Raw genomic sequence first — 15,419 nt, 5'->3', positions numbered from 1 at the left:
TAAAATAAATAAATAAAATATCTATGGTATTGTCAGTATTATATGCTATGTTAAGATTCCCAAGGTTTTCATAAAAGGGAACACTGATCTCTCATATATTACAAAGAATGGTGGCAAAGGGAAAACAGAGAAATAACACCTCTGATTCACGTTAGTTCACATGCTATCCCTTGAACACCTTACTTGTTCAGAATGTCCTCTCTCCCAGTCCTTTCAGTCTCCGTAAATTTCCATCTATCCAAATCATCCCTGCCTTTTAAGGCTCAATCCAGCTGCTGCCTCTTCCAAAAGACAGCCTTTGCCCTGAAATTAATCACCCCAGCTGAGATGAATCATTCTCTCTGAATGCTGATAGCAGACCTTACTTTTACCATCTATTCAGTTGTCAAATGCCTCGCATCGGGTCTGTTTGCGTAGTTATCTCATTTGGTACTCCAATGACCTTGGGAAGTGGGCATAAATAGCCCCACTTAGAAACAAAAACAAACACTAGAGAATTAATTCCCGGTGCTGCGAAATCAACAAGTCACAGAAAAATAACGCATAGCATTCTCATCACAATAACTTTACGCTACACCACAAAAATGCTAAAATGTATGCTAGCACTCATTTAACAATAAATGTTTATTGAATAACTACTAAATGCTAGGCATCAGTCCACACATGGGAAACAGCAGTGAAAAAATGTCACTAAGTCCCTGTCCTCATGAAGCTTACATTCTTATTGGGGAGAAAAAAAAACACACAAAAAAAAACCCAAATAAATAAATATAGAGCATCAGGTTAAGCAGTGATTAGGACGACAAAGGAGAGTAATGCAGAGTAAAGAGCTGTCCTCTTTTTTGATAGGATGATCAGGGAAGGCTTCTTTGAAAAGGTGACAACCCAACATAAAGTCAAATGAAATAAAGGACACAGTCATGAGACTTGTATTCCAAAAGAGGACAGTAAATGCAAAGGCCTCACAGTGTCAATGTGTTTGTGGTGACTGAGAAACAGCGAGATCAATGTGCCCAGAGTGCAAGTACAGGGAACTGTAGAACACCAAGAAATGAGGTCAGAGAGGTAGTCTGAAGCTTTAGGATTAAAAATACAGTTCTTCCATCCGGCCAGTGTGGCTGTGATTGAGCGTCAACCTATGAACCAGGAGGTCATGGTTCAATTCCTGGTCAGGGCACATGCCTGGGTTTTGGGGGTGGGTCCCCAGTAGGGGGCATCCAGGAGGCAGCTGATCAATGACTCTCATCACTAAAGTTTCTCTCTCTCTGTCCTTCTCCCTTCCTCCCTCTAAAATCAATAAAAGATATATTTTTCAAAAAATAGATATATACATATATAATTCTTCCAATTCAAATATAATTCTTTTTCAATTGAAAAAAATCCTAATATTTCAATAGTCTTTTCCTTGTAAGTCCATTTTGTCCAAGTAATGTTTTTTTAAGTTAAATAGAATACAAAAAAACTGCTAAAATCTTAACTATCAAGTTTACATGACCCAATTGTTTTTGACAAAAGTCAGTCATTTTATTCACTTCTACCTTTATGTGTTCTTACAATGTACTCTAAAACCTTTCTAAATGTTGTCCAACATGAATCTAATTCCATTTCTGCACTAGGAGGCAACTTACTTCCTTAAAAGGCAATGTAACTAAAGATGATAATGGGATGATTAGGGAAATGTGAATGTAAACTGCATATTGGGTATTAGTATTGCGTCAGTTTCAGATCTTTTGAGTGTGATAACTGCAGGTATGTAGGAGAAAGTTATGGCTAGGAGATACGTGCAGTGGTGTGATGATAAATGTTTAACAGCTGGCTCAAGAGGAAAAAAGCCCTGGATTATTGCAATGTCAATTTCCACGGTATAAATATTGCCACCATTGCAGACTTCAAGCAACCAACTTGATGCAGAGCTGGGAAGAAATTTACAAAATCAGCTTTCATGTGCTGATGCCAGCAGGCTCCATGTACACCGGACTGAAGTGGCATAGTGTCTGCAATATACTCTCAAATTATAAAAACAAAAATAAAAAACATAAGAAACCCCTATGTCTGTCTATCTAATCTCCCCATCTACCTATCTATCAAGAGGTATAGCAAAAGCGGTAAAATGTTCACAATCAATCTATGAAAAAGTATTTGGGTGTTACTTGTGTAATTCCAACTTTCTGTGGGTTTGAAATTTTTAAAAAATTAGATGTAAACTGAATTATGGAGCAAACAAAGTAGGGAAGTTTTAAAAAATCCTTATGGCTAATTCTTTTGTAAAATGAATAAATTGGAATTTCTTGTGTATCAGTATCCTTTCAGCAAGCATACCAAATATGATATGGAGCTTTAACCTAAAGATATGTTTAAAACCAAACCTCAAAAACCAAAAAGCAATTTGACAATAGTAAGTGCTAAAGTTACACATTCTCTTACTATTATAAACTTAAGTAGAAATGACCATCACGTGACAAACTATGATATCCTCTTCACAAAAATTGGTGATTTGGTTTAAAAAATTTTCTAGATATCAGGATAAAGTTTTTAAGTGGCCTGATTTCAGATATTGATACCAAATTTTAATTCCATTCAATAACATATAAGTTTGATAAATGAGAAAATAAAAAATGGAAACTTCATATTAATTTAAAATGTTAATCCCCAACTACAAATTGGTTGTCCTCCCAAAAGGGTAAGTTTTTAAGTAAGTAATGGTCATACTTGGAGTAAATATTATTATTTATAAATAACGTGAATTATGACTAGATTCCTAGACTAGCTTACCAAACTTTCTTAACCTACAATGGCCATTACTTGCAGCATCATGGAACAAACCTAAATTCTGAGTCACAAAAGCAGAGCAGCCGTGCTCCAAGCCCTGAATCAATCCTAGGTAATGTTTTGAAATAAAGAAAAAAAGCAATTTTGGGCACTATCTCACCAGTCTAATATTTTCCATCAACCTCCTTCTAGTGCCCACCCCCGCCCCAATCTCTTTGCCCTAGTGCTGCTCTAAGTGCTCACTATGGTATGTTATTGCCCATAAATAGCTGGTGTGCTCCAATTACCTACTTTCCCTCTCCTGTTACATGTGCATTATAGATGGATAGTTTAATGCCAGTTTTCAGTTCCTCGGGTTGTATATTGCAGACTATGTTGCAGAGTGACACGAGTCTGCTGAACTCTTATACCTGTTTTGACTAGCCTTCCCAACAGAGCATTAAAACACTCTTTTTCGCCTTACCGGCGTGGCTCAGCAGTTGAGCAGCGACCTATGACCCAGGAGATCACAGTTCAATTCCCAGTCAAGGCACATGCCCAGGCTGTGGGCTCGATCCCCAGTAGGGGGCGTGCAGGAGGCAGCCAATGGATGACTCATCATTGATGTTTCTCTCTCCCTCTCCCTTCCTCTCTCTGAAATCAATGAGGATGGATGTATGGATGTATGGATGTATGGATGTATGGATGTATGGATGTATGGATGTATGGAAGGAAGGAAGGAAGGAAGGAAGGAAGGAAGGAAGGAAGGAAGGAAGGAAGGAAGGAAGGAAGGAAGGAAGGAAGGAAGGAAGGCTCCTTTTCTCTGGCAGGTACAAGACTGACTCTGTGACAACCTCCCTCTCCCCTGAAGCAGGTCATAAGAGCTTCATGTAAGAGGTGCCCTCCCTATACCCAGAGGAAAGGAGCTTTTTTATCTCCAAAGGCAGAGGGAACCCTAAAGGCATCTGAATAAACACGTCTTGCTATGTTTCCTCCAGTTTACTACCCTTAGCTTAAACCTATCACATCTTCCCACAACTTGCCAACCTTCATCAAACCTAGTATAAAAACAATTGGGTTTACCCATTTTTTTAATCTTTATTTCCTTATAAAGACTAAATAAATTGTATGCTTTTCTGTTAGTAAAAAAAGAAACAAAAAGGAAGGAAGAAACAAACAAGCAAACAAAGAGAGAGACTAATTTTCTCGGTGCCATGAACCCATGCTGTGTATCCTTGGAAGTAAAACAGTTACCAATCCCTACACTGGCCAGTTATATAGTGGCACCTCGGTTTGCCAATGTTTCAGAGCTCGAATGGCCTTCCAGAACGGATTATACTCGAAAACTGAGGTACCACTGTATTCTAGGTGCTAAGCCATGGGTTCTCGGTCTTTCCCACAATCCTTAAGATTGATGGTGTTAGAACAAAAAGAACTGAAGTTCAGGCAGGCTATATTATTTCCTCAAGGTCATCTGGCTGGTAAGTGCTGAAGTGAGAATTTCTAAGTCTGACTGTAAAGCCTTAGGGTATCAACTCTCCCTGCAACACAGCATGCTACTAAGAAGGACCACTTGGAGCTAATTTTATACCAAACTATAGCCATCATTTCAATAGTCCTCAAATGTGTAACTAAATATACATTTATTAATCTAAATGAATTTCTAGTTGCTATAATGTCAGGATAACAAGGGAAAACTTTAAAAATAATAAAAATCAGGCACTGTGTGAATGGATATTTTTAGACAGAGTGGCCCCAACTAAGATGCAGCTGGCAAGACTGCTCATCTCTATAAACATTCCTACCCATAGGTAAACTAGTCATCATATACACAGCTCTTCACAGCTTACAAAGCTGTCTGACACATGATCCCACCTGACGCTCTGAATCAACACTTTATCACAGATGAGAAAACCTTTAAATAACAGAATGGGTCCCAAATCTGAACTCCAAATCCTTTGAGTCTTTTTCCTATAAAGCTCTCCAACAATTCAATCTTTCAATCTCTCCTCTCTCCCCCCCCCCCCCCCCCCCACAGCATGGTGGATGGAAGGCAGAGAGCTCCAGCAAATGTTTGCCTGTGGATCCTTTGTTAATCAGATGTATATAAACTGGGATGACCTATACCAAATAGCTTTTGCCTATTGCTTAGTTATTTCACAGAATTTTATTTCAATTTAGTGAGATTTAATCAATTTAAAAATATAACTTTCCTTTAAGTTATACACAAGTGTATTTTAAATCTATTTTTTTTTAAATTGGGTATAAAGTTGTGATAATAGCCTAATAGTCAATAATTCAAACAAATCCCTTAACTGGCAGAATTTCAGTTGGTGTCAGAAAAAACAATCAATGATTGCTAACCATCAGCTTCTATTCCTATTTGATCCACAAACCTTGAGACATACTAGTCCTTCATTCTTTCAACAAATGTATTTTAAGCAACTCCTATGTGACCACAGTGCATCTACGTGTATAAGGCTATCTGCTATGTGACCAGAATACAGCTGTGAAAGAGAGACAAGGTTCTTGGCCTCATGGAACTTAAAAGTCTAGTTTGAAGACAGACAATAGAAGGAGAAAAATTACAAGATGTGATATACGTTATGAGAAAACATGACTGCTGAGACGCAGAACAAAGAGCATCTAATGTGATAAGTAATAATAGCACCTACTGTTAATTGAGCACATTAGATAGGGTCGTCAGAAAAAGCCTCTCTGAAAAATGACATTTAAGCCCAGACCAGCAGAATGACAAGGTGTTACCAACATGACAACTGGAGAGAAAGGCTTTTGGGCAGAAGGAATAGTGCATATATGGCCCTGAGAAGTAATCGAAAACCTAAAGAGTGGAGAGTGGGGCTGGGCATGGTGAACCAGGGAAAGAGGCGCGAAAGGCCTTCTTGTAATTTTACTAGATGAGTATCTTTTATACAGATAGGAAACACGAGAAAACACAACTCAGATTATTGCTAGGTGTCTTTGGTATTTCACATGGACTATTGTCTAATAGTTTTACTAGCTACTGGCATTTTTACCCAGTCCATCCTGTTTCAGTTTAGTAAGAAAGTGACATAATCAAGAAACTATTCTGATTTTTCACCCATTTGAGCAAAGTCAGAATTAACTACTGACAAACTGACTTTTATTTACCTACTGAGAAAAATACTCTTTCCAGGTATGACAATTTTGATTTTTTTATTACAAAAAAAGTCAGTATTCAGTTATTCTAAGTTTAATATTCCCTCAGTTTTTAAAATTCTCAGCCTCAAATGGGGGGGCGGAGGATTAGCATAATTAGATACAAAGTTGAGAAGGACAAAAGAATAAATATAAATGTTCTTCATTTAACAACTAATTTCTTCTATATTTGTTCACAACGCAGAATGCTCAGGCCTCAAGGGTTTCTTCACTTTTTGAAAAGGAAATAAAACTTATTTTTTATAATCCTCACCTGAGGATTTTTTTATCTATTGACTTTATAGAGAGAGGGGAAGGGGGAGGCGAGACAGACAGACAGACAGGCATCGATGTGAGAGAAAAACATCGATCAGTTGCCTTCCATATGTGCCCTGGCTGGGGAATCAAGCCCACAGCCTAGATATGTCCCCTTACCAGGAACTGAACCCACGATCTTTTTGGTGTACAGGACAACACTCCAACCAACTGAACCACCCACCAGGGCGAGGGAAATCAACCTTTCAGTCACTCTCCCTACATACACACGTGCCTCTCAATTCTGCCTTCCAATGACAGTGTTCCATCCACTGAGCCATTTCCTTCTTGCTGAATGAAGGGCAAAACATGCACAAGGAACCTCTATGTCAATCCCGTTAGTATCTCAATCTCAGAAGTTGTATCAAGTCAAGTAATTATATATATGATAGCTACTAATATGTCAAGGCCCATCAACGTAAATGGATGATAGACCAACAGTAGCCCGTTTTTTGTGTTTGTTTTTTAAAAAACATTTTTATTAATTTCTAGAGAGGAAAAGAAACATCCATGTGAGAGCGAAACATCGATGAGCTGCCTCCTGCACACCCCTGACTGGGGATCGAGCCCGAATCCCAGGCATGTGCCCTGACCGGGAGTCCAACTGGCAACCTTTCGGTGCCCAGAACTATTCCCAACCAACCGAGCCACACTGGCCAAGGCCAGTGGCCAGTTTTTGACTTGAGATTGCAGTGAATATAAAAAACACATACAGCTGAATTAACTCCTTTCTTTTGTCCTACCCTGGTTGACTTAATTTAGAATATGTCCAATAACAATAGCAGTTCACTTTTGAATGTTTACCATGTGCCAGCCACTATACTAAGCACATTACGTACATGAGCTTATTTAATTCTCAAAATAACCCAAAGGCAAAGTGCTATTACTTCCCCCAAGTAAAGATGAAGCAGCGGCGAAACAGAGAAGGTAAGGGGCTTTCCAAGATCATAATATTTATGAAATCTGTTTTCAGTTTTCCTCAAGCCTATTTTTAAACCAATTTGGTCCCAATATTTTATAACATTTTAACAAAACTTACTGCTACCAATCAGAGGTTAAGATTATGTATTCGAGGTTACATCAAATCCCGGCTAACCCTCTTACTAGCTGTGTAACATTGGGTAACTTACCAAACTTCTCTCTGTGATTCAGTTTCATTTATCAAGATGACAACAGCATCCAGTTCCTTGAGCAACTGTGAGGACTAAATGAGTTATACATGCAAACTAGTTGCAACAGTGCCTGGCACACAGTATGAACAAATATTAGCTGTTACTATTAAGACTACCATCACCATCTCCACCTGGGAAGGTAGCAAAAGGCTACTCTATTTAATCTAGTCAACATTTCTTTTATTTCCTCCCAACATCCATCATTTCTATTGTTTGATTTACAATGGCTGACAATGAACTATTCTTAGCAAGTAAGCAATGCAGCTAATTCCCTTGCTATTTTTTTTTCTAATCCTTACCACTTCTTTCCTCCTATTTCAGTAGCCCAGGAAGGAACTGTTTGAGGTTAACAGGGTTGCATTAAACTATGGTTAAGTTCATAAACCACTACAAAACTAAGGCTAAAGCCTAAATTAGTAATATAATCAGAAAGGGGGTATCTTAGTCCATTTGGGCTGCTATAACAAAATACCATAAACTAGGTGGCTGAATAGACACTTCTCCAAAATGGACATACAGATGGCCAATAGACATATGAGGTGCTCAACGTCACTAATCACCAGAGAGATGCAAATTAAAACCACAATGAGATATCACCTCAAACCTGTCAGAATGGCTGCCATCAACAAATCAACAAACAACAATGTTGGCGAGGATTCGGAGAAAAGGGGACCCAGTGCACTGCTGGTGGGAATGCAGACTGGTACAGCCACAGTGGAAAGCAGTATGGAGTTTCCTTAAAAAATTTAAAATGGAGCTGCCTTATGACCCAGTGATCCCACTTCTGGGACTGTATATGAAGAAACCTGAAACACTAATTTGAAAGAATATATGCACCCCTATGTTCATTGCAGCATTATTGACAATAGCCAAGATATGGAAGCAGCCTAAGTATCCATCAGTAGATGAGTGGATAAAAAAGCTGTGGTACATTTACACAAAGGAACATTACTGGGCCGTAAAAAAAGAAGGAAATCTTACCCTTTTGCAACACCATGCATGGACCTAAAGAGTATTATGCTAAGTGAAATAAGCCAGAGAAAGACAAATTCCATATGATTTCACGCCTATGTGGAATCTAGTGAACAAAATAAACTAACAAACAAAACAGAAACAGGCTCATAAATAGGGAACAGACTGACAGCTGTCAGAGGGGAAGGTGGGTTGCGGGGCTGAGTGCAAAGGGTGAAAAGAGATTAAGCCAAAAAACAAAAAAGCCCTGGCCAGTGTGGCTCAGTTGGTTGGAACATTGCCCCTTGCACCAATAGGTGGTAGGTTCGACTCCAGTCAGGGTACATACCCAGGTTGCAGGTTTGATCCCCAGTCCAGGCGTGTGTAAGAGGCAACCAATCGATGTTTCTCACTTTCTCTCTCTCTCCTTTCCTCTTGCTAAAATCAATAAAAACAAAAATCCCTCATAGATACAGATAACAGTATGGTGAATACCAGAAGGAAAGGGGGGGAGGAAGAAGAGAGGGTAAAGGGAGGGTAAATGGTGATGGAAGGAGACTTGGCTTGTGGTAATGTATACAGATGATGGATTCTAGAACTGTACTCCTGAAGCCCATATAATTTTATTAACCAATGTCACCACAATAAATTCAATTAAAAAAAAAGAGAAATAAGAAAAAAAATTAGGTGGCTTATAAACAACAGAATTTTATTTCTCACAGTTCTGGAGACTTAGAAGTCTAGATAAGATGCCAGCAGATTTGGTGAGAGCTGGCTTCCTCATTGATGGCTTTTTACTATAACCTCAGATAGTGGAAGGAGTGAGGCAGTTTTCTTAGGCCTGTTTTATAAGGACACTAATGCCATTCATGAGGGCTCCACCCTCATGACCTCATCACCTCCCAAAACCTCCACCTCCTCCTATCATCACCTTGGGGATTAGGATTTCAACATATAAAGTTTGGGGGGGGAAATGAACATTCCATCTATATAGCATGGGTAAAAACTAAGACAGTACTCCTTTCAGTTTTAACCTCAAAAAAAAAAAATTGGTATTTTGCTTGTGGAACAGGTTTTGCACAAATAGCTCTAACTTAAGAATCATAGATGGCCTACAATGTGTTCAAATATGAACTGAAACACAGTACGTTTAATTTATTTATTGATGATTTACTAGATTTTATGGGCCTTCATGTTTCATAAGTTAATAAGCTCAGATAACACTCTTAGAAATGTCTGATGAAGAAGAAAAAAAAAATATGTCTGATGAAAAAACTGTTTCTAACCAAAACAAAGAGTATAGCAAATTGACATTTATCTTTTAAATTAAAAATATTTTGGTTCTATTCACATTATTGTACAACACCATAAACTTAAGACTCTGAAACTTTGGGGACCTTTGAAATAAAAAATGTAAGGTTGTATTCCATTATTTCGAAATATGTTTTTATAAGAAAAAAACCACTCATTTAAAAATAAATATAATTAGAAATACCGTATGTTTATAACATAATGCTTTAATTACTTCTACACAAAGATCACACTTTAGACTTCTCTTGAAACACTGGACATATTCAATACAGGTCTAGGACTAGGTCCAAACTTGACGTACTTGAGTACAAGGTGGAGCAATGTTATTTAACCTTCCCAGCTGCCCAGCTTTACTCAGCAGTTAACAACCTTGAAAACTCTATTCCTAGGAAGCTTAGTACACCCATGTCACATCCTACATAGAGCAATTAAGCTATAATTGTAATAACAAGTGACAATACAAAGAATTAAATTACACATATGGCAAGCATTCTTTTGCAGTTTTTATATTTTCTCAGATAACTATAGATTAAAAGCTGATTAAATCTGCTTGAGCCTTAGAAGGTTGAACACTATGAATATAAAACAAAACAAAATAGTGTTAGGTTATTGCACATGTGGTTATTTCCTTACCTTGGTTGAATGTATTTTGTAACTGACCAACATATAAGCATCTGTAATGTCTTGTTTAACATGATCACGGTTATCATTTAATTTATATCTATGTACCAAACACTGTCACATTTCACTCTAACAATTATGAGAAGTTGGAATTACCCCATTTTATAGACAAAGAATCTGAGATTCTCAGGGATTAAGTAATTTGATGAAGATTACATAGCTAGCAAGTAATGTAACAAGGATACAAATACAGGTCTGATTCCAAAGCCTGTGCTAATAACATGAAAGAGTCATCTTTGGCAGCATTGCCCAAGTGATGTTATGTAACTGCTTAAAAATTTAAAAAATAAAATGATTTACCTAAGACAATGGTAAAATACTATTGACTATAGTGAAATGTGGCCATTGCGCTATACAGTAACATCCTGATGATCGGAAAGTATGGTAGAAGCTCTCCTAACTTTCACTTAACCAGCTAGCAAGATTGACCAATGCTTTCCGTACCCTCCATAAAAGCAAACTAAAAGACACTAATAGCTAATAGGGTTTAGCATGTCCTTGGAAACATTGTTTAGCTATTACGTTGATGAGGGAGAAAAATCTATTTCTAGATGGGGCCACTGTCTGCATGGAATTAGCATGTCCTCCCAAATCTGCGTGGGTTTCCTCCAGTTGCCTCCCAAAGATGTGCATGTGAGATGAATGGCGTATCTAAATTGTCCCAGGCTGAGCATGGGTGTGTGTGAGGCATCCTGCCATGGACAGGCATCCTGTCCAGGTGGTTCCCACCTGGTGCTCTGAGCTGCTGGGAAAGGATCCAGCCACCTGTGACCCTGAACTGGAATAAGTGGGTTGGAAAACAGTTATCATCTTCCCCCTTTGTTTTAGGGTGTTTTTTTTAAATTTTGTTTTTATTAATCTTCATAAATGTATGTATAGCTCTCATTTATTTCAACGTGTATTATCAGAAGTGCTGGGGGTCCTTATTTAAAAGTTTGGTGATGTTTTTGTGACCAGAGATATGCCATAGAAACTTACCTCTTGTTTATATGAATTAGCCTGCGGTAATACTGGTTTTGTTATACGTTGTTTGCTTAAAGCTGCAGTTTCCAGGAACCTATCCATGACATTAAGTGAGGACTTAGTGTACTTTCTAGTTGCCTGCACACTTTTACTTCTACTAGGAGAACTGTATGTTTAATAAGTATCTGGTGTTTGTTCCCAAATCCGTTTATACCACTCAAAATTAACTAATTTATTTAAATATTCTATAGACCAATAAAATAAGTGCAAAAAAAGTTATTTCAGTATAAACTATGTTGAATACTTTGGAAAGAGCATATTTTGATGAAAGTAATTTTGTTGAACATGTACTCCCTCTCCCTCCAAAACATATTCCTATAAAATTATGTGAAACATTAAAAATAATTTAAAAATTTTTTAATTTAAAAGATTCTACCCTCAGATTGCTCTGCAAAGTCTTATCCCACTTAAAAAAAACAAAACTAGGTGTTCATTATTTGTGTGGTTTATACAAAAAAAAAAAAAATAGATCATATCTGACTCTGAAAAACAGGCCCCATTTCACCCCCCAAAAGGGCTTGATCCTACATCAAAAGATACGTGAAATAATTGTTATTTTTTATAATTTCTCACTTAAACCGACTTTTTCAACTAGCCAACCAACCATCACACCCAATCATGTAGGCTAAGAGGCTGCTGTTGTACTTATTTAGAAACTCTCTGAAGCACAGCTGTATCCCACTAAGCAAATGTCTAAGTTTCTACATTAGAATTCATACACTTTACTCAGATTCTGAATGAATATCTGAAGAGTTCTCCTATTTACTCTTATTTTATAGAGAGCTCAGTGTTACAAATGGTGGTTATCAAGCTCTCTAGCCTAGAGACTTAAAGCCGCGAAATTAAAAGGAGGCAAGAATAAGCATATTAGCAAGGAAGACTGTTGACAGCATGGGAATTTAAAAATCAAATCTAAAAAACCAGTAATCTGCTAAAGTGGTTTAAACCAGAGGCAAAAAAAAAAAAAAATCTTATACATTTAAAAAATCTCTCTTTAGGGCATTTCTAGATTATGACAGAATAGAGTTGAAATTCATAACACTGCCCCTTTATCATTAAGTAAAGATTAAACTACATTGATTCTATATGTCTTTCTTTTTTTTTTAAAGGGCAAGGAAGCATTACTATTTTAGAGAAATCTGTCCACATATCATAATTACAAGTGAAAATATTTTTGGCATTTAAAGAGTAAAGTTTCAATTATCCAGAAAATTCACTCACATAGGACAGTTTCTTAGACACCAATGTAGGAAAAAATGAAGTATCACTGTCATCTAGCTAAGTGTTGCCCATAACTGTGCCTTTCTTTCCAACTGCAGGTCAGGAAATCAATTCAATGGGTTGTGACAGCAATTTTTAAAAATAGAAATAGAACAGTAAATACAAGCCACATTGCACAAAGCAAGGTAAGTTTGTTTTGTGAAAAGTTTATTTCAGTATTTCTCTACTACTTTGCAAAGGAAAATATATTACTTACTCTGGGTCCTGGTCAAAAGAAACCCATGGGCCTAAAGACTCAAATTATTATTATGAAATATAATTACAATACTAACCTGGCAACCCCATCATGTTTACACCATCATGCTTAAGAAAGATACAATTTTAGAGGGGAAAAGAAAGTTACTTCTTTAGGAGTCTGGATGAATAAATTTATTTATTTTCCCTAATAATCTATATCAGTACATAACTAACATTTTATTGTGTTTAGTACTACTTTTGGCTAAAACAGAGATTGTGTGCAAAATTTTTAAACTGTTTACAATCTTAAAGCAACTTTTAACAACAACATAAAACCCCAAAACAAATAGTGACTTTGATTTTATTTGCTTGTTTGTTCTAAGATGCAATTACTGACCTTGGTGCCATTTTTCCAAAGTCACTGATGTAATCTAAAAGTCTAAATAAACCTGGGATTCCACACAAACAACCTGCATAGTAGCAATGTACTTACTAATACTTCATGCATAAAAAGATGATTTTAAGAAATAAATACTTTAAACTAAATTAAGTATGGCTTTCTCTGCTTCTTCCTAGTGCATTTTAAAAGACACTAATTCCAAAGACATATTTTAACTAGAAAAGAAAATGTCTTTCTAATCCACTTTGGAAAAAATATGGAAAAATAATCAGTTTAATACATATCTTTTTTTAAATAAGCAGCTAATTCATATGAGGATAAATTAACATTTCCACTCCTAAAGTCTCAGATGTGGAAGGAACTTTGTCATCTAGTCCAAACTCCCTACCAAATACAATAATCCTCTTCTTACAATCTTCTTTGGAATCAAATCTCCATCTGACTAAAGAGCATTAACTCCTAACTACTATTACATTAAAATCTCATCTTGGTCCATGTCATTAATCAAAAGGAAACTGATAAAATGAGTTGTCAATTCCTCTTAAGTCCTTAAAAAACACTATGTATACATTCTTCTCATAAGTTCTGAAAATACAGGTTTGGAAAGGAAATGACACATTTACTTATCATGAGGGATTTCAACAGCCCTCACAGTCCATATATTGATATACTGAATAAGGCCCTGGAGTACTATGCAGAGTTTTAGAGTTTGCCTAAAGCACAAAAATCAGCTAATGAAAGCAATACTACTAATAATAAAATAGTCTCTGTCAACTCAAACAACCTTCATTTTTCTCAACTTACCAAGTTTGAATTCTTAAATTGAAAAACCTTGTAAACCTGTTCAAAATTGAAATCAGATCGACTTTACCTAAAGCGAGTAATGTAACTCTAAAATGATACCAAGTACTGTGGCAACAGTTACAAATGCTGTTCTTGACAATTTCACTTGGAGTTACAGCAGAACCGCTCTTGAAACTACTTCAGTTTTGAAGACTATCCTCCCATCTAGATCCTAACTCTTTCTTCCTTGTACCTTCTCTACCTTACCAGCTGGAATCTGTAACAGAAACAAGCAATCATATGTAATACACAAAGAGTTTATCTTCCCGCAGAATTAGGTTAACGCTTCTAAAATGGGGCGTAGGAAAAAAAAACACACAAAAAAACACACACCAAACACCTACTTAAATAAATCATTTACCTCTGTCGGGCTTCATTTTCACATCCAATTTCCACCCTGGGTTCTGTGAAATACACGTGTGGGTTCTCTCTACAGTCTCGCCGCCGATTCAGTGGTTACTGCTGTTTGCAAAATGCTAAAAGAGACCAACATAGAATCAATCAGGTCCTGCGCTAACACTCAGACCTTGCAAGAAAACTACTGTTAACAGGCCTCTTCCTGGCACTGACTGCGGTGACAGCACCGTCGGCAGGTTTGAAAAAAAAAAAATAAGAAAAAAAAAATCAGAACTCTTTCTGCACCGCCTCCCCCATCTCCTCCGCACCGAGCACCCCTCTTCCCCGCCCCTGGGCTCGCCAGGCCAAAGTGTCCTTCTTTGACACAGTGTCTCTGAACCAAAAGGAAGATCTATTTATAACCTGGAGGTACAGGCAAGGGAAAAAAAAAAAGACTCAAGCAACACAAGCTAACTAACCCCTTTGTAAAAAAACAAACAAAAAAAAACGCCGCTGGGAACAGTGGCACCTCCGCAGCGGCTGGTAGGGAAATTCTCGGACCTGGAGCCGGGGCGCAGGAAGCTCTTCAAGACCCCCTGGCGCCTCCCGGAGCGCTCCCCGCCCCGCGGGGCCTCACCTGTGTAATTACCCCGGGGCTAGCCTTCCAGCCGCCACGGCGGCCAAGTTTACACAATAAAGAGGGTCCGAAAGCGCGGCGAGCCGGCTCCTCGCGCCCAGCCCCCCGCCCCAAACGAACTCTAGGGGACTGCCGGGGTCGCCCCGCACCGCCCCGGCTCCGCGCGGCGGGCCCGAGGTGGCCCGGGGCAGGGTTCACGGCCGGGCGCTCCCCGCCCTGCGCAGCCGCCCGCGCGGCCCCGGACTTCCCTCAGCCCCGCCGCGCCGCGCCAGCCCCGCTCCCCGCCGCAGAGTTGCTCTCATGGCTCCCTCGGCCGACCTCTGCCGCCCAACTCGCTCTCCGCTGCGGTCCCGAGCCCTCCTCC

General features: G+C 38.3%; 1 protein-coding gene across 1 annotated transcript in view; it reads right to left on the bottom strand.

Moving 5' to 3' along the window:
* ATOSA (atos homolog A) overlaps positions 1-15,155 on the bottom strand; it is a 77,670-nt gene extending 62,515 nt beyond the window's left edge. The window contains exon 1 of the mRNA XM_016224875.2: positions 14,444-15,155. Coding sequence (XP_016080361.2) covers positions 14,444-14,459 — 16 coding nt within the window. The 5' untranslated portion in view covers positions 14,460-15,155. The remainder of the gene's footprint in view (positions 1-14,443) is intronic.
* Positions 15,156-15,419: the final 264 nt, after the last annotated feature.

The sequence above is a fragment of the Miniopterus natalensis genome, chromosome 1 (genome assembly GCF_054644295.1).
Source record: "Miniopterus natalensis isolate mMinNat1 chromosome 1, mMinNat1.hap1, whole genome shotgun sequence".
Classification (NCBI taxonomy): Eukaryota; Metazoa; Chordata; class Mammalia; order Chiroptera; family Miniopteridae; genus Miniopterus; species Miniopterus natalensis.
The sequence above is the reverse complement of the archived record's forward strand: the minus strand, read 5'-3'. Positions and strand labels throughout refer to the sequence as shown.